Genomic DNA, 20,272 nt, shown 5'->3' with positions numbered 1-20,272 from the left:
CTCCTGAGGCTGCTGACTGGGAAGTGCGAACTGCAGCGTGTCTTAGAGGGCTCGAAGGCAGGTGCGCGGCGGACGCTGAGCATAGGTAATGAAGGAAGGGTGCCAAAGCGGACGGGCTGGGAGCCTTAGAAAGGCCTGAAAAGCAGTGGTTGGGAACCAGGACCTGTCCCGAGCACAGTATGCATCCATCAGATGTGGTTTTCAGATGCAACCCCCTGCCATGGGCAGGGACACCTTCCACTAGAGCAGGTTGCTCCAAGCCCCTGTGTCCGACCTGGCCTTGAAGAGTGCCAGGGATGAGGCAGCCACAGCTTCTCTGGGCAGCCTCTGCCAGCGCCTCACCCCTATCACAGGGAAGAATTTCTGCCTCATACCTAATCTCTTTCGGTTTAAAGCCATTCCCCCTTGTCTAATCACTACCTGCCCTTGTAGAAAGCCTCTCTCCAGCTTTCCTATCGCTCCCTTTAGGCACTGGAAGCTGCTCTAAGGTCTCCCCGGAGCCTTCTCTTCTCCAGGCTGAACAAGCCCAACTGTCTCAGCCTGTCTCCATAAGAGAGGTGTTCCAGCCCTCTGATCATCTTTGTGGCCTCCTCTGGACTTGCTCCAGAAGGTCCACGTCCCCCCTTGTGTTGGGGGCCCCAGAGCTGGATTCAGTACTCCAGGTGGGGTCTCATGAGAACTGAGTAGAGGGAGAGAATAATCTCCCTCGACCTGCTGGTCATGCTCCTTGTGATTCAGTCCAGGATATGGTTGGCATGATACCCGTTGATTTTGACTAATTTTGTTTAATTATGTGTATAAAGGGAATGCAAACTTCTATAATGTGCCACAAGAACATCTATTATCAATTATTTAAACAAGTCAATTCAATTTAACTGTGATATTTACTTTTTTCTGTATTGCAGAACATTCACTGGAATCATCAAAGAATAAGGTAAAAGATACTAGTGTTTGAACTGTAATAAAAACTTCTTTCAGACATCAGTCCCAGAAAAGAACATATGCATTTACTATTGGAGGGTGGAGGAAAGTAGAGGAATAAAAGGCAGAGAGAACAGTATTTTCAGTTTTGTATGCTAGGGTTAGTCAAGGCTTCTCAAAAATAACCCCATGACCCCTTCAAATGTTTGTTCCCATCTCTCCAAAAGTTTACCTGCTCTTCAGCAAGTCAGGTAAGTTGTTATGCAGAGCTTCTGCTCTCAGAGAGGGTAAGTTGTCCCTGTCACAACAATCTCTGTTGGTTTTGTAGAAACCAGAAGTGTGATAAAGGTTAGTGATATGGATAAAGCAAGTAAATGCTGTGTATACGGCAATGTCTTGAATGGTTGGAAAAAGGTAATTCAAGTTTGCAGGTGGATATTTAATGACAAGCTCATTCCAATTGTTCTGTAGCCATTAAACATAAGCTAACACTTGAAACCCTCAAATTTGTGTATCTTGAACAAAACCCTTCCTCTTTAGACATTGAGGTAACTGCATTCTCCCTTTTTCTAGCTGATCACTGCAACATTATGTTGAGAGAGAATTAGTAACTGCCACAAGCATCTTTGTTGCAGTAGAGCACAGTATGGGTGGGTCTTTTAGAGTCTCTTAATGAAATTATGATACCACCTGTATTAATGTTCAGTTTTAAAAGAGCTAACCTTTTGCTTTACTGAAATGAAGCTGCTTTGGTGTTAGTATGAATTGTGTTAAAGAATGTGTGACGACCATAAAAAGTTTGGAAGATGAAGTTAAATTGTTGTGATTTTAGGTGGGCAGTGTGTAATTATTGTTACTAATATTTGCCCTTTACCTTAGAAGACTGCAGCATAGCAGTATCTTACATTAAGTTCTTTTGTTTCACTCCAGCACTGAAACCTCAACTTTGTTAGCTCAACGTCTCCTAACTCTGAGGTATTATTTCCTTATTGAAATTGTATGACTTTTACTCCTGGACAGCTACATTTTTTTCAACTGGATTAGGAATAATATGTTTCAATTCCGCATTTGAAAGCAAAGGAGAACCTTGACTAAGCAACTCACCAACTTTTTATTTACTCTTTATGGGACTCCTGTGTAAATGTTGTTTGTAGTCTGACAAAGTTACAAATTATGCTTTAATGTAATTATTGCATATGATTTATAGGCAATTTGGTCCCATTTATTGTAAATAGTTACAGTAAATTGACTGTTGTTTCATGGTAAAGAATATGTACATGGCAGGTGTACAGAAGCTGAGAAATAAGAATAAAGTAGAGGATAGGCTTCTGCACTCCTCGTAAGACTTTTACTATGTTAACTTCCTAGATTTTGAGAAACGCTGTGCATGTTGAGGAAGCTGAAGTGGAGAAGTGTGTCAGAGATGTAATGAAAGAAAAGAAAATCGAACAGAAGGATACAGGGTATGTTTGGAGCCTGAACAGAAGTTCTTCATGGCAGATAACTCTGACTGCTTGGCGCATTGTTGCAGTTGCTTAATCTGATACAATATTTAGGCCATTCAGCAGAAATACTTAAAAAGAAATTGGAAAAGAAGGTATTGTCATGTCCTCTTCTGTTCTGGAAAATAAATTACCAAGTTTTAATTGACACCGGTTTAGGATAACTGCATTTCTGTCTTGCAAGCTCCTTCTATTACTCCTTATTTCTAAGTAATGTGATTATTGCATACGTTGATTACATGAACTATGTAATTGTTTAGATATGTTTGAGAGTATAGTGATGTCTGATTAATGTTTGCATTCACCTGCATAAGTAATTATGAACAATTGGGAGGAAAAATTGTGAATAGTCAAAATTTTAAAGTTTAATGAAATGTTTTGAAGCTATAAGTATTTCCAACAAAACTTCACTTCAGAATTTAGAAGTTTGGGGCAGGTGAAGGATGATATATGGAGTTTTCTTGTGTCATCACAGCTTTCAGCTAATTACTTTTTACTTCCATAATCTAAGTGAATAGGGTCTGACTGTGCAGCACTGGAATTGGTTAGAAGGTTTTTAAAGTAGAAATGAGGTCCATATAGCAGTGTACTTGACCAATATACTGTGGTGTGAAAGATAAGAGTAAAGCACTTCCTAATTCTGGTGTTTACATTGCATTAACCATAAGAAAAGTCTTACCCCGTAGTTCAAGCAAGGATTTATAGCTAACGTTATGCCAAAAATAGCTATGCCTCTTTATGAGCTTCTGTGTGGTGTTTTATTGCTATTTCAGGTTTAAGACAAATCTGCGTATAACCTTACTGCAGATATCAGGTTATAAAAAACTTTATTTGAATGTGGAAGATCTGAGGAAGATCCCGTATGATTCGGATAACGAAGAGCATGAAGACCTGCTAATTGAGGTGAAAATAATCTTTTAAATACGAAAGCTGTTTGCTTCGGTTTTCCTCTCCAAGTCCAGTTTATTGGTAGTATTCTTACCAGTTGGCCTATTACTCTTTTCTACTTGTGAACTGCTAAGCCATTATACAAGTGACACGTTAAAATACAACATCAAAGCAAAACGAACTATTAAACTAGAGTTACTTGTGCTGTGATTATTTTGTGTGAAATCAGACATAACACCACCACATAAATAGCAAAATACTTCTGTAATGGATCACTGAAAGATCCTAACTAAAAAGATATTTAATGTTATGTACATGTCTAATTTATAAACCAATAATTACCAAATTAAAAAACAAAAACCAAAAACCAGACACTAGTGTTTTGTTATTACTGCATCCCAATCAATGTCAAAGAGTGTAGTTTCATGGTGGAAGATAAAAGCAATCAGTGATGTATTTTAGGTAACAATAAATAATAGCAAGGAAATAATATAACACTGCTTGAGGCTTTTTAAAATAGCTTCTATTGTGCAAATACATTAGCATGTCATTTACAATTATCTCAATTAGCTATGCAAGTCCCAACATTGACATGTTAAGTAAGCATTCATTGATAGTTTGTATTTTAGCTTATAGCTGTCCTGTCAGAAAATGATGCATAAAATAATTTCTGAAGTGAAACAAGTCTTTATTTCTTTAGTCTTGATATAGTGGCTTTGTCTGTGAGGGGAAATGATTACATTTAATGTTAAATGTAATAATTTTCACCATGGCTGAAATAAGCTATTGTAGTATGACTCCAGACTGCTACGGACAGAAAAGAACAGCATGCAGATTGTATCCTGTTCCTTGGTGAATGGTTTCTAATGTGTGAAGCAAGTGTTCTGAATTACATGACTTGGAATACTTTAGCAGTTGTGCATAACATGGAAGCATATTTGTGCAGCTTTGGAATTTGCTGATGCCTCATGAGAATCTGAAGGCCAGAATCACCAAGCAGTGGTGTGACATTGGCTTCCAGGGTGATGACCCGAAAACAGACTTCAGAGGAATGGGCCTGCTGGGGTTAATGAATCTGGTGTAAGTGAAAAATAAGTATTTGATTTCTCTTGTAAATAATTTCCAATATCTATGTATTTTCTCTAGAAAGTGCTATTTCTAATAAAAACTGAATAGAAGCAAATAGAAATGGTGGCTTCTGTACAGTGAAAACTGGTATTTTCTAAATAAGTCATCATTTCTAGTGGCTGCACAGCTGTAAATATGTGGCTAGGTAAAGGCCAAAAAGCAAGGAGAGGAACAGAAAGTTGCCTGAGACACCTTATTTATTTTTTTCTGTCGTGTGATAGATTTGGTAGGTTATAACTTAGAAACTAACTTGTCAAAAGCTTTTGAAATTCCTGAATTTCTGTAATGAAAAATTAACAGGTTTGCATAATGTTGCTAAGCTAATTTGTAGACTTGGGTAAACTTCATATTTGATGTTCAGAACACAATAATTTTTCTTTCCTATCTTTGTAGTTCATGCTGAATATAATTTCACTTACTACCTTTGCCTTGGTTTTCATTGTGTGCTGTTTTTCAGTACAGGGTAGTATTTAGCTTTAGTTTAAAGCTGCACATTTTGATGTTAAACACATTAATTTTTATTCTTTTTTTTTTATATGTGAACTTTACAAAATAATGGAAAATCCTGTTTTACACTAACAGGTATTTCAGTAAACATTACACGGATGAAGCTCGTCAGATCCTTTCGCATTCAAATCACCCAAAGCTGGGGTAAGTCACTATATGACTTTTTCTCACTTGCTCTGTGTAAGAGCTCATCTGAAGACCACAAACTATGTCTCCTGAAAATAAAGAGGAAAATATCTGTGGGTTTCTTCCCCCCATCCCCAGTAAAGGGTGAGAAACCCAACACAGAAATCAATTTAAGGCTGGGAACTATGTGCATCTTGGTGGGGCTTTTTTCAGAATAGACTTGCTGGGACAAAAATGTTGCAAAAGATTGGCTTTGGTTAACACAGTGAACACCTTTAACATCATAGTTATCCTTATTTGTAGTAGGCTTAGTTTAGATTTAGAAATGAATACTTTTCACCACCTTATGATCCTGTGTTGGGATGGTAAGATGATCTGTTAAGCTCCCTTTTTTTGGCTGGGTTTCTGTTCTGCGATAAATATGTACAAAGACATGCTTTGTTGTTCAAATTTAACTTCATTTTTGAAGACTTTGTATATTGAAACATTTAGCTTGTTTTACAGGGAATATAGTCTAAAACCAGTCAGGTACAGAGGAAAGCAGGTAAACCTGTGTATATCATCCGATCCATCTAGTCCCAGTTAACTCAGTCACCTACCAAGAATGGGAGCCTTTCATGACTTCTAACTGTAAATAATATTACGTTGTGCAACTAGGTCATGAATAAGATACCAGAGACATTTAGATCAATTAAATATTCATATCACTGACACCAATCCTTTTTTCCTTTCCTTCCCCCAGAAACACTTGTTTTAAAAGTCCTTTAAGAATTTCTATTATGGTGCTTTTTATACCATGCAACAGAAAAACAGGTTTTTCTCAGCTCGAAGAACAGGTTGAGATGGCCATTCCATTTATACCATAACAGCATTTTTGATGTCTGATTTTTAATATTCCAGCAGATCTAATGGTTTTCAATGAGCAAACTGAGGTCGACGCTGATTAGCTTTACTATCTCATTATTGCCTAATGGCAGCATTTGTCATACTATTGTATGGAAAACTAATGTTTTTAAAGAACTTTTACATTGTTGGATGCACCAGGGAACAGGAGGAGTGGTCTGTCGGCCAGAGTCAGCTTGTCAACAAGCATCATAAGAAAAATTGACCTACAGTTATCTTAATGCAGACTGTTTCAGGGAAGCGTTTAAGTCCTTCAGTCAGGAAGGTGACACATGCATGTGATTCGTGTTGCAGATATTCTTATGCAATAGTTGGAATCAACCTGACAGAAATGGCGTACAGCTTGCTTAAGAACGGTGCTTTAAAGTCTCATCTGTACAACATGGTCTTTGGATTGCCACAGATGGAGCACTTCCATCAGTTTTACTGTAAGTATCTGTAGCTTCTCTAGAACGGACTACTGGGGAAGGCCTACAGCATAGAGCTTGGGGTTTTTAGAGTGTGTTCCTACTCTTTTCTCATTAGAGCAAGCTGTTTGTCTTCTGGATCAGGTGCTGGAATGCACCTGATGCTTACACAATGTGCTACAGAAATGCACATTTAAGGGATGCATTTGAGTGGCTTTCCATATATTAGAGACTGCAGTCTGAAAACTCAGTATTTGCAGATTTTCTTTTCTGTTCATTATTACAGCATCCAGATGCTTGCTGTTGACCATGATGGGACAGTACCTACTTTGAGGGAATGAATAGAGTGTAAATGATCATTCTAGGTCTAGCTAGATCAAGGCAGAAAATTGTGGAGGTCTTTTTTGCAGGTCTGCATTTTTTCTTCTCTGCAGGTTACCTGGTTTATGAGTTTGACAAGTTCTGGTTTGAAGAAGAACCAGAAAGCATTATGCACTTCAACCACTACAGAGAGAAATTCCATGAAAAAATTAAGGGACTCCTACTGGATTGTAATGTGATACTAACCTTAGGAGATACAAAGAAACCTTAACTCCTCTGCAGCCTATGAGGTTCTGCATCAAAAATGGAGTTACGCATTTGGAGCAAAGTCCTGCATGTTCCACCAAAAACTGTTTAACAAGAGAACTTCTTTTCTTCTTTTTTTACATTTAAAAAAAGAATCAAAATTCAGTTCAGAAAGCTTGGACAATCAGCCTCTGTTTACAGGTCTTTATATGCTATTCTCCAAAGGACAGCTTTTTTAAGAAAACAAAATGCAAAACAAAAACCAACCAACAAACCAAGACAAAAAAATAACCCACTAATCTCAAGAGCCTCTGGAACATTTGTTTTCACAATTTCTATTATACTTCTTGCTGCAGGGACATGAAGCAGGTATTTATGCCGCGTCATGTTTTCTATTAACAAATTTGACTGTTATAGTCTTTTAAAAACTTCTTTTAGTTGAAATTACTCTGGTTTTAGACTTTATGTTCTTGTTCTTACATGTAGTTGATGGTTCACTCATCAATGTTAAATTTCTCTGTAAAGATGTCCATGAAGGGGATGTTTGAGTCACTTATGATTTTGGCGAAGAGGCTTAATCCATAAACATACCGATACTTAGAGAAATTACTTCTGGCAAGGAAGTTTTCCTTTCTATGGATTTGTACCAGCCAATTCGTATGCTTGAAAAAAAGCTTAGTTTGCAAACAAACAAAAAGAACCACAAATCATCAGTGTGAGGATCAGATCCTCTGACTAAATCTACTCCTTCTAAAAATATTCTTACTGTAAAACATTTCAATTCTTTCTAATCTGACTTCAGCTGCTCAAGGCTGCTTGGCTCCGCATCTGTTGTCAGCTCTTCCTTTAGCAGCTAATGGGGTCTTCTCAGTGGGAAGTACAAAAGTTAGTTTATCCCTTTTATGTAGTTCACTCATTAAAAGCCTTTGTTGCAGCTGCAGTCCCTATTTTGTGAGAATAAATTCACATGAAGTACAAGTTTCTAACAAAGATGTATTTTCCATGGAAGGGATGCAACTGTGACCTGTTTCTTAATCTTGGCATCCTCAGACAATCTAGTCAATAGGACTTCATATCTATAGTGTGACTGATGATTGCTTAAAGCAACTTTAAAACAGATTTGGTATGATCATCACTTCATTTTTTTAAAAACCTACTATTAAATAAGTGCCTTCTGCTTTATTCAATCAGTGTTTAATTTTAATTCTGTAACCAGCTCATAGCCTTAGAAACTTGATTTATTTGGGAAGGACTCTTTGAGTATATACCTAAATAGCACACGGTGGCACAAAATATTTGTATGCTAATATAAGCATTCATTGCCTTTGTTTGTTTTTTTTTAATCATCTCAGGTAAATTAGTTAACTTTTAGTTGATGACTAATCATGAAGAATACAAATATGGAACACAAGGAAAAAGACAAACCCATTTTTGTAATAAGTAATGTTACACTACGTAAGTATTAAATGTATTATCATAATATGTAATACTACATCTGCTTGGAGATAATCAAACCCCAACTGGACATGGCCCTGAGCAGCCTGATTTAGGTGACTGCTCTGGGCAGGGGGTTGGATTAGGTGATCTCCAGAGCTGCCTTCCCACCTCTGTAGTTCTGCAAGCCTATTGAATAACTAGTAACATCTTGCACTGCATCCACCTGCTTGCTTTTGATCCCTTAAATGTTGGTGGTCTCTTACTTGTGGGAAGGCTCCTGATCAGGGTAGCCAGTATAGACATAAGAGGTAACGTGGTTCTGTTTTCTTTTTAGGATACCTCGTGTATAGATGAGACTTAAACAATTCTAAAGTTTAATGTGCTGGGTGGAGAAGGGTTCCTCTCACCTGTGCTGGGTTGATGCTATTCTACTAAAAAAAGGTAACGTGAAGATGCTTGTAGGGAGAGTGTTAATGGTTATGCCATGGCTTGGAAGCTGGGCAGCTAATCTGACTGATCAGATAACAAAACTGACAGCCCGAAGCCAAGTTCTTTTGCTACTCCCAAGTACTTGAGTCGTGTCAAAGCAGGATCCTGTGGAGAGTTTTGTGGGATTCAGGTCTTGCAGTGGAGCTCTGTTTTTCTGACCCTTGTAGATACTGTACATTCCTAAAACATGAGGAAGTTTCCCAGTGGCTGAGAGGTTAGCTGTCTGTCACTTTCTAGCCCCAGCTTCCGTCATGTTTGCCTTTGTTAATAATTTTTGCTATTGCTTGCAAGCAACGTGAGGCTGACTTTTGGAATTTCAGAAGTGACCCCAATGTGTTTAGCAGCAGGAGGAAAAAGAGATCCCATTCTTGCTGTTCATCTACTGCTTGCTAGAAAGTAACAAAAATTGCTGGAGCCATTCCCTAAAGCACTCCCCTGTGCCAGAGTCTGCAAGTTTTTGATTTTTAATTTTTGCAGCAGTTGCAAAATAATCTACACCCTCCTCTTTCCAGCCTTGTAGCTTTCACTTGGCTCCTGGTTCACCGGGAGACTGACATTTAACTACTGTTGAGGCCTTCAAAGCCCAACCATCAAGCTTCATGTTTCCTATCACACACCTAGGACTTTTTAGTGCGGAACGCAGACTGAGCCTGATGAGATGCATCTACTACTGTGGCAGTACACAAAGAAAAAAAGGTAAACCCAACCCTCATCAGATGAGTGAGATATAGGGGAATGCATTAGTTTGCATGTAGAAATTAAGGCGAACATTCTGTTTGGCTCCAATACACCTTCCCAGTGAACAGTTAGAATTTGCATGTAGTTTGTATGCTGAAGTAGCCCAGGCCTCCTGTCTGGAAGTCACTATCTGTAGACTAGTACTGGGTGTCCTTGTTTTGCACCAGTTGTAGGATTATTGTATTATGGTGGTAGCTAGAAAATATATGGGAAAAGGTAAAATTGTATTTAGGGAATAACAATGTTTTACTAGTCAGCAGCATTTTATACTAACTATTGTGGGGCGACAGTCCTAAGGTTATGGTACTGGAGGTAGGCCACCTTTCTGCAAGTTGATATAATCAATTTGTCTATATAATGAATTTGTTGCTTGTGGTTTTAGTCTAAGAGTCTTAAAACCTTGCTAAAATCTTTTGTTATTTATTAACTGTCATGTTTTAAAGTATGTATTACCTTATTAGAATTTGCAGGTACTGTTATTTTTCTACCTTGCTGCCTCTTGAAAGCATTCACAATGTGAAAGCTTATATGCAATAATAATTTTAGTTAAAAAACCCAACAAAACTGAAGACAACAAGGTGGTTCTCAAAGTTTGTTGTTGTTACTACAGGAGCAACTGTTTCACAAACTACCTCCACTTACGTTGTTCAGTGTATGCTTGAAACATGGTGCCGTTCAGTGAACAAATTAACCTGAAGATAAGTAGAAGTTTACCACAAGCAAAGTAAAATCTGGTCTCTTAGTAAGTAAACGTTGCTTCGTAAGTAACAGACTCGATTGGAAAGTGATTTGAAGACGGTGCTACTTAGGAAGGAAGAAACTGAGGATGTTTTTAAACTGGTTGTGCTTCTGTCGTCTGATAGAGCAGCATAAAGAATAGGGCACTTTGTCCTAAAGGACTGTAGAAATGGAGCCAATTTAAGCACCTCAGCTAAAGAGTTTTGGATTTTCACTCTTTGAAAAACAAAACAAAACACAGACAAAAAATTATACACACAAAGCCCCAAGTATGTCCAGTCCTGGTTTAAATAACAGACATTTTACAAAATCGTATCGGTCAGCCTTGGTTTTAAGAATTACCATGAAGAAGAAGTTTGTGTTTAGTTAGGTGGGAGTTCAGCAGTCAGTATTCTTGGAAACACTGCTAGTGAGTACGTGGTAAATGTAACCTGTTGTTCCTTTCTGTCATCCTTGGTTTGTGTTGCTGTAGTACACTGGTGATTGCTCTTTGGGCTGATGTTTCTTGTGCCAGTCTAGATATTGTCTTTCTCTAGTGGAGAACAAACAAAAGCCAGCCCAAGACAGGTTGTGGATGGTTTCTTCTCACACTGTGCTTAGATAGCTGCGTGCTAATAGAAATTTCTGTTTACCACAATATAAAAGCAATAATGTAAACTGTGATGTCTGTGTAATAGAAAGATGTTTACAACAGTAGCAAATAAAGAACAAGTTACTCCAAAATGCTGTCAACATGAATGTGCTCTGGCCTGCTAGAACCTATAACAGTTTCCGGTTAGCCATGCTCCCAGTTCATCACCTGCGCTGCAGTAAGAGAGGAAGCTTTTTCCCTTTTTTTTTTGTGTGTGTTTTTTGCTCTGAGAACTTGTTTAGAGGTTGTTATGGTTCCTGGTCTGGTGTTTGTGCCTACGAAAGGCATTGTTAGGAAATAACACTGCTGCACAAACTGTTGCAAGCAGTAGGCAGCACATCATCTGTGTGTATGGAAGCTGAACTGGAAAATGCAACCGCTGGAAGAAATGCTGTCTGCATTCACGTGCATTTTCTAGTTTTTCATCTAGTTTTTATTGTCATCTAAGATACCTTCCTTGAACCAAACAACCAGAAGGAAGGAACAAGATTTAAATCTGACTGAGAGATCCATAAAAATGGTGTTTAACCCTGAAGGTTGGTCTGATAATACAGAAACACACATTTGCATACAAGTCCACTTGAAATCTTACAGGAAATTGTGCAATGGGAAAGTCCAAGTTTGACAGGCAACCAACACGAACCAAACTCAACCAAACCTGCCACCCTATATTGGGAGAGTCTTGCACTGCAGTTAAGACCAACGTCCTGTATTCACCCCTTGTAATCCCAGCACTGAAACATAACACGATGCTGCCGATACCAGCATGTGTCACACATTTCCATTATTAGCCATATTGCAATGTCACGTTCATTGCCAGTTTTGTGCTATTTGCTGTTAGGCTAGTTTATATTTTCACTATTGAATAAATCAGCATTTTAAAATGAGCATTAGAAGTCACAATTGCTGCTTGAAGTGCATAACATGTGACTCAAGGCTATCTTCTAGTGGAGAGAAAAAGAAACAGCATAGAAGTTTCCTTCCAACCAGATGGCAAGGCTCAGCTTCACTTCCTTTCTCGCTGTGGTGTTATGCCTTGGCATATATGTAAACGTGTGAGCTCCAGTCATGGCACCCTTCTCACACTAGTGCATTTTTCACACAAAAATAGACACAACAGCATCGGTATTTTTTACGGTTAATAATTCACTGCTGATAAAAGATGTCTTCTAGCCACAGCGTGCCTCATTGTTACTGAATTACCAAGAAGTGGAACAGACAAGAGATGATGGTTAAGTCACTCCCAGGGATGCCAGAAGCTTGGAAACTAACAGCACTGGAGCTCATCAACATACATACAACCCAAATCGGTGGGGACTTGGTGAGCTCCCCACCTATAACCCACCCGAACAGCCACAGGCACCTCCTCCGACCTACTGCAGTGCTTACGTGGCAGTATCATTTCCAGTCTCTCCCACAACCTCTCACGTACCACATCACCTGTACTGGCCTCTGCCATCTTCATTTATGACATGACACCTGACATCCACTATAACAGAAGCTCTAGCATCACTATACAAGAACCCCTATGGTGGTTTTCTCTTTACAACAGTTTTGATATCAAGTTTCCAGTAGGTTTAATCCATCATATAATGAGCTTTTTGGCTGCTTGCCCAAAACTTGTGTAATACAAACCTTCACAAGTCTCAAACACAACTCTCAGCTCTAACACCTAGAATTCAGGAGCTGTAAGATGAAGGAAGTAAGTACTGCTGAACTTTCATATATTACCAGCATGTGAGTAAATGAAAGACAGATTGGAAGAAAACTCAAGAATGTTCATTGCCTTTTTTTTAATAAAGCTCTAGAAAATAAGCTCACGCTCCTCCATCATCTGCTGCCTGCCTCTTGGCTGGCAAGCAGCACCCTGTTGCCAACAGGCTCCTACCAAACCAGAAAAGCAGCATTTATCAGTGTCCAGTCACAAATTTCATCTATGAACAGGAAGACAACCTTCCTTTTTTGCCCCTGGCTGAGACTAATAGCTCTAACTAAACTCTGCAGTTCACAGATAGCAGAGACTCTATCCCAAAGCACAGAAAACACAGGCATTTCTAAAGCCACATGGGCTTGCTTTGCTACACATACAGGTAAGACTTAAAATTATTCACTCACGTTTCCTCGAAGGTTTCTCATCACTACATGCTGGTCAGGTGAACTCCTCTGTAGTCTTCCTCACATCAGCTCCCATGCAGCTTGTAAACAGGACACAGCACATCTTGTCTCATCAACTAGGCAACTGCCAGGTGGCCATTTGGCCTGAGCAGCCTCACCCCCACGCACCTGGGGAAAATCAGCTCACCTGGCTGCTGCCTACAGCAAAGCTGTTCTTAAAGATGACTTGGTTTACACTTAGGAGTGCTGTGGACATGATCAGAAAGGTAAGAGTAAATCAAAAAGAAGTTGCCTTGTAAAATGGCTCCTGTTACAGCAGAGAGACACCTGTGGATGCCTCTTGTTGTCACAAGAGTTGTAACAGCAAAATAATTGTCATGACACATTGTGCCCCCTGCGCTGTGGGTGGGGTGTGGAGCAAAGACCTTTTAAGATACAGAAATGTCTTTCATCTGTGGTGTGTGCAGCTCCGGAGGTATGTGGAAGATCGCTGATAGGCTTAAATTCACTTTACCGTGACAGACACCTAAAAGATAAATATTTTAACGATTTGCAAACTTAAAATGGTCAACAGTCTGCTTAAGGATGTTACCCCTTAGTGCTGAAGACTTCTGTGATAAATTACTCAGCTGCTGGGCATTACAAGAAGATGCCAAGGTCAGAGCAGGGTGCTTTAAGTTAAAGCCATATTCTTCAAAATGGTGAGTATGGTTTCAAATGAACATCAAATGTAAACCAGCCTGCAGAGCCTCATATGCAGGAAGGCTATACTGCTTTTTCATGCTGTTACATGTAGGCTACACATGGCTAAATTACAAATGAGAGAACTCCACTCCCAACAAAAGAAAGAAAATCAACAGTAAACTGACTGAGACAAGGGGTACATCAGCAGAAATTAACAGCCCTGTTTTGCAAATTAACCTTGTATATACGCAAGTAGCTGATAAGTTTCAAAAACTTAATTCACCAAACAGAGCACATCCATATCTGTTCTGTCACTGCCATGGTCTGAGGCTGACATCTCAGCTTACCAGGACCCTGTAAAAAACATTCTAGTATTTAAAGCCTTAAACTCATGCCCAGCGAGCTACAGCAACACACAGATGGATCATGAAGTATCTGGGGGGGAGGGATCTTAAAAAGTCCTAACAACTGTTGTCACTAAATGTGAGCGTACAACGAAAACTTTAATGAGATGGGGTAGCGTGAGAGAAGCTTGCACAGTTGCTTGCTGCAGATGGAATTAAACACATTTTAATGTTAAACAAAATCAGGCATGGAAACAACAAATAGTTTTGTCCTGAAACCTGGTGTTGAAGGTCCAAAGTCATTTGTCTGTGTAACAAACCACAATCACCTACTTTTCTCTCTAGCATGACTTTAATAGTTAAAAACCAAATCTGTGCAGAGTGTACTTTATTTGTTCACGTTACCTATTGGTGGTTAAAAAACCACTTCATCTGACAGTTTAAAAGCATTCTTTTAAAACAAAAGAATTAAACATAGCTTCTGCTAAAAAAATCTGCCAGTTACATAGATGCAATATACAGGAGTATAAAAAAATCAACAGTATTCTACAGAAAACATTATCAAAACAGCAAATAAAGATTAGGCATATAGGCATGATCCTGAACTCAAACAAACATGAATTAAAAAACAATAACAACAACAAAAATCCTTAATATCTGTATAAAAGAAGCAAGGATTCAAAGTGCAGGTGCTCCAGTTTTCATTTTAACATATTATTCAGTAAGTTGATACAGGATACTATTCATTTTATATAAAGTGACAGTGTTCTCAGTAAGACTTAAACATTCACTTACGTTATCTTGCAGATTTTTGTTTTTCATTACTGCTACTTTACACTGTTGTAAATGAAGACTTATGCAATACAGGCTTTTATTTTCTTAATCTAATAAGGATATAATAGGTTGGTGGTAAAGGTTAGTTTTAAGAGCTACGCTATAGATCCAGCCTTAGAAGTGTATATGTATATATATATATATATAATTTTTTTTTAACTTTTAAAAACAGCTTTTGATTTTTAAAAAGAGACTCTACCAATCTGTTCTGGGACCTGTGTGCACTGTCTCTGGAGCATACCAAAGCTTCCCTAGTCCACTGTTAGGAATACAGCTCCAGGCAGGGTCATGCTGTCAATATTCCCTTGGTGGCCATCTGCTTTGGTGCAGCCAGGGGCCGCTGAACCCAGGGAAAGGCAAATGGGCTCTGCCTTCTGCTACTGAAGAAATCATCACATTGAACCACATTTGCCTCATAGGCCAGCTAGGTTTGGGATGGACTTCTCACTTCTCAAGCAGAGGAAGTTGGGAGCCAGGCAGGTATCACTGAAGTCATCTTTCATGTATTAAAGAAACATAAAATTAAAGCATACATTAAAACCCACTATCTGCTTTGGAAAAGAAGTTACATGAAATAAAATTATCCTTCAGGGATGTTCCTGGAACTTAATGTCATGTGCGGTCCTGTTCAGGTTGACAGCGTCCCTTTAAATTTTAGGTATTTCATGTTTTGTTTATTTTTTCCCCAAGAATCAGATCTCTATATAAGTCTATTTTAAAAATGCACATAAATATCAGCATTAAGTTTACATTTAGAAATTAAAAACTAATCTTTACCATTTTATATTGACAGCAAGGTTAATAATACACACACTTCACTGACAACCAATACTTTTTCTCTGTATTTCGAGTAAAATTTGCATTTGTGTAACATTTCGCACAGAAAGAGTGATTATACTTCGAGACAGTTAAGTTTGCACTCCAACATTTTCACATTAGTGAAAACAATCATGGTTTGAAAATACCAGGGCCTGTGCCAGGTACTAATAAATACAGAATAAAAAAAATAAATAAAAAACCCAACTGCCCTTCATCCCGACATAGTAGAGATTTCGTAGTCGCTGGCCGAGGTTATTGGTTTCCCCCTCATCCTTATGTTTTTAGCATTAGTAATCCTGGCCATCATGGACACAGGCTTGTCAAAGTACCTCACCAGCGCTGGCTCAGTCAAAAGGGAGGCTAAAAACTGTTCAAAGGTAATGGCCCAATCTCTGTCAATGCTAGTGCTTCTCCGAAGAGAAGTGGTGTGGTTGCTCCGTACCAGAACGGTGTCTTCGCCAATGTCCTCGCAGTGCAGCTTTTCTTCTTCGTGCGAACCTGCGCTCAGTACCGAGTAGGAGGACATGGAACTATCATCTTTTGTATCGTCATCGGAAATGAGCATGGAAGAACAGGCTCCGTTGTCCCTGGGAGAAGAGTCTTCGAGCTTTATGTCTTCCATCTGCATGCCCAGGGCACTGTCGGTGCAAACAGCCTCCTCGTCATTGGTACTGAGGCTGCTTTGGAAGGGCTTGTGCTGTTCGAGGGGGTACCGCTGGTGCTCTTTCTTCTGGAACAGCTCGCTCTGAATAGTTTTGCTGCAGTTGTTACTGCTGCTGTCTGCCTCTTTTGTGGGCTGTACACTGAAGAGCTTGCCAACCTCACCTATCTCCAAAAGCAAGCTTGTCACAGCAGCGGTAGCATGGTACAGATCTTGCTCATTGGGGTCTTCACTGAACATATTGTACATTGTCTTGCACAGTTCAATGAACTGTCCCTAGAGCACAGAGAGAGGAAACATTAATGAGAGAGCAGGAAACACATCAGACTGAGAGCTACTAAATCAGTTTTAAGAGTCTGGAATGGAGGTATGATACAATAGTTCATGTGATTAAACTGAAATTGGAAATAATCTAGGTATGGTCTAGAAAGCATTTTCTAAGACTGGGCAGCCAGATGTGTTGCCTCTCTCTAAGCTATTTAGAATAAATTGTTGGATGTTTTGTCCCAACACATGACAAACTTACTTCTCTGCAGCCTCAGGAGGGCAACAGAGAGTAAGCAGTGACACACTTGGCATTCGTTTTGGTGGATTTTCTTGCAGGAATGATGCAAAGTATAACTAGGGGTCTGATAAAAATAGTAAGTAATGAAAAAAAAGATCTGCAGTACTCTTTTAATTGACCATGGTAACTTAGCTGGATGTGAGCCTTTCACAATTCAAAACTCACAAATTAAATAAGAAGGAGATTAGGGCTATTTTAAGTAAGAAGCATTGTTCTACAGGGAATAAATCTTTCCTGCATGCTCTGGAGAAAACAGCTGTCCCAGTGGGTCTCCTCCTCCTTAGCAGCTATGGATCTAAGGGGAATGAGACTGACAGTATAAATTACAAAACATAAAATGCTTCTTTCAGGTAATATGTATCGGATATCATGCGCTAGCTGGTGATAGCCAGTGTCCTTTGTCTAGAGATCAAAATAGTATGTAATCATTCCTATATGCATGTATCTCATTTTTAGGATGTTTTGAGAGCTGAATACCAGTTACAGTATATTGAAAACAATAAACTTCTGTAATCAGCTGACTGCTGCTCTGGTAAAAAAACATCTGCCTCAAAAGAAAATCTTTATTCAGAGTTAATGGATTGAATACTTATAGGTATGTGATGAAAGTTTGAAGTTACTGAAAAATAAGTGTCAGCAGAAGTACCTGATTCAGTTTGGGCAAGTCCTTTGTGTTTTTTGCTTTGGATTTATTCTCTTGGCTCCACATTCTCAGATAATTTCTATTCTCTTGTGAGCTCTTCTTGGCTATTGTCAACAAATTACCCAGAGAAGCAGGAAAAATCCATGAAGAAACCTTAAATTAGTACCTCTTTTTTTTTTCCATTTTCAAAAGGAGCATCTTTACAAGAAATGAAAGATGTAATTCAAATGGAGACACCATGCATACCTTTGTCTGTTTTCAGACTCACTGTAACAAACCCATCATCTACTCCTTGCTTGTTCCTGCTGTCTAGGCCAACAACTAGGAAGTGGAGGGGCAAGGGGGGAGAGAGATTATCAGTGTGGTTTTAGACACATACATTCTTTTTATGTGTACAATGCAAAACAAAGGAAATGTTTATGCTGCAGAAAATGCAGAGCAAAAAATATAGGACTAAATGATTTTTGCTTATTCTTAAATCTGCCGACAAATTCCACATAATCAATAATATAAATACTAAGACAGGGACCATCTTAGGTTTTGTTTATACAGTACAATGATTAGGCTGTGTTACCACAACACAAACAGCTTCTAGCATGTTTTATGTTTGGTGATTATGTTAGTGCACCTTCTTTTGTCTATCAGGACTTAAAATTGCCATCCCTAGTCTATTAATTATTATCTGTGTTTTCAAACAACCTTCCTTCTCCCAGTAATCTGAAGGATGAGCAATGTTTTTCTTGAATCAGGAAGAAACTTAGCATCAAACATCTCTAGAAAGAGAATGCCATTTAAGACAACAGCTATGAGACCAGGCTCTCATTAGGGCACAAAAAGACTTCACACTACATTTTGATACATCTTTTAGCTTCAGGTTTTTATAATATTTTAAGTTCTAATCCAAATATATCTTGAAAGCCAATATATTTATTCTTATTCTCCACTGAGGCATGTATGCTGTGCACTTATGACAAAATTACTTCTATTACAACACAATGATGACACTATTCTGAGAGTACTTGTGCAATGCACAACATACGGGAGTTCTTAGTGTACACACACTCACACCTCTAGGGATATCAAAATACATACATACTTCTTTTTACAGAGTGTACTTCACTTACGAAGTTACAGTAAAAAAGTAGCTTCCTAAAAAGACATGTTTGAAATGCATTACCTCATCTTTTCATGCCCGAGACAAAAGATGCCTACCATGTGTACATTCTGGTGTGATGTCTTCAAAAAAGTACTGGGTAGCTTCAAAAGCAGAGTCTGGCTCTTCTTGCTCAGGGGATGGATCTAAGCAATATAATAAAGTTCTTTTGTTAAAAATTCCACCCTTTGATTAAAAAGTAGAACGTACTTCCATTGATAGGTTTAGAATGTCAGCTTCTAGAAGTGTGAGGATGCGACAGGTTAGGAGTCATCTCTTTTCAGCTTGCAGATGAGATGAACAACAGGACCTGTTCTGTCTCCTCCCTGATATCTGACTAACAAGGAGCTGTCTGCCTTCAGAGGCTGGCTTGCCCGTCTTCCCATGTCTGCTTCCATTACTTTCTTCTGTGCAGCTGAGCATGTCTGCAGCAAGATGCAAACCTTTTTCTAGCTGGAAACAGTCTGTCATGATTTGACATGAGCTTACAGGTCCCTAAATAACAGAAGCTGCATTCTTTGAAATGATCTCTTCTGTTACAACTCAATAAAATTGTATTTGTTTCCAGTTAGATTAGTAAATCACTGAAGCCTACCTCCAGCAAAGCCAGCTGGGACACGTGTTCAAAGCACATGAAGGTGAATGTTCTCTCAGAACTTTAGATACCTTTATGGGTTGCAACATACATAAATCACACAGATTCAGTGCAGACATCAACAGGTTCTTTATGGCACATGTGTGACAAACCAGCCAGATAGTTCCAGGACATAATTTTCTTCAGGGACAAAACTGTTTTTGAGACATTTCCACTCCCTCTCCAACCTAACTGCCTTTCTCAGTTAGCTGAGTGCAACAGTTTGTACAATTCCCTGGAAAACACATCTCTGAAATGACCTGGAGCTTCCCTCAGCAAACATTTCTATCAGCCCAGAGGGGAAACCACAAAGAAAGCCTGATGACAGAAACGAGTCGCCAGGGCACACAGGAACATTTTAAGCTAGATTCACTGTTAAATAAAGTGGATTACAGTAAGATACCCGTAAGTTGAAGAACACTGTATTTGTCATGCATGGAGGAAGTCACCAACCCCAGCTAAACAGACAAGAGACACATATAGATGACCTGTTTGTGCCTGAAGCAACAGAGGACTGCATGAGTGCTTTCAGACTTTCTAAATCCGTGCCCGGTCATGGCAGAAGCTCTTACTTTATTGCTGCATAAACAGCTACAATGATTCCCACAAATTAATTTTTAATTGGGAAAGCTAGGTGATAAACAACTCTGCTCCAAAATTTGTTCTCAACAAGACAATAGCTATTTTAATATCATTTACTTACCAGGCAAAACATGCATTTTATACAGTAGCTTCAGCTTCTCTGTAAGATCTCCATGGCATGCTGCACCTAAATAGTATTATATACAGTACATTAATACTCAGCATTAAATTCTATTTATTATTGCTACAATATTTC

The 20,272-nt window shown here is 38.8% G+C and overlaps 2 protein-coding genes across 2 annotated transcripts in view; one reads left to right on the top strand and one right to left on the bottom strand.

Annotated features, from left to right (window-relative positions):
* Positions 1-6: 6 nt before the first annotated feature.
* ELMOD2 (ELMO/CED-12 domain containing 2) lies at positions 7-7,178 on the top strand (the record flags this gene model as incomplete). The annotated part of the gene is made up of 8 exons (XM_010015891.1): positions 7-85; positions 906-934; positions 2,290-2,384; positions 3,197-3,326; positions 4,258-4,391; positions 5,022-5,090; positions 6,270-6,403; positions 6,817-7,178. Coding segments are annotated over 8 exons (828 nt in total), but the record flags the coding sequence as incomplete, so codon positions are not given.
* Positions 7,179-15,797: 8,619 nt separating this feature from the next.
* Positions 15,798-20,272, bottom strand: part of TBC1D9 (TBC1 domain family, member 9 (with GRAM domain)) — a gene marked incomplete at its 5' end in the record, with an annotated part of 34,090 nt that continues 29,615 nt past the window's right edge. Inside the window, 5 exons of the mRNA XM_010015893.1 lie at positions 15,798-16,715; positions 17,651-17,751; positions 17,894-17,968; positions 18,860-18,946; positions 20,138-20,203. Of these exons, the coding sequence (XP_010014195.1) occupies positions 15,990-16,715; positions 17,651-17,751; positions 17,894-17,968; positions 18,860-18,946; positions 20,138-20,203 (1,055 nt within the window). The remainder of the gene's footprint in view (positions 16,716-17,650; positions 17,752-17,893; positions 17,969-18,859; positions 18,947-20,137; positions 20,204-20,272) is intronic.

This window comes from Nestor notabilis, unplaced genomic scaffold, assembly GCF_000696875.1.
Source record: "Nestor notabilis isolate BGI_N333 unplaced genomic scaffold, ASM69687v1 scaffold8406, whole genome shotgun sequence".
In the NCBI taxonomy this organism is placed as follows: domain Eukaryota; kingdom Metazoa; phylum Chordata; class Aves; order Psittaciformes; family Psittacidae; genus Nestor; species Nestor notabilis.
This window is presented reverse-complemented; position numbering and strand designations above follow the sequence as displayed.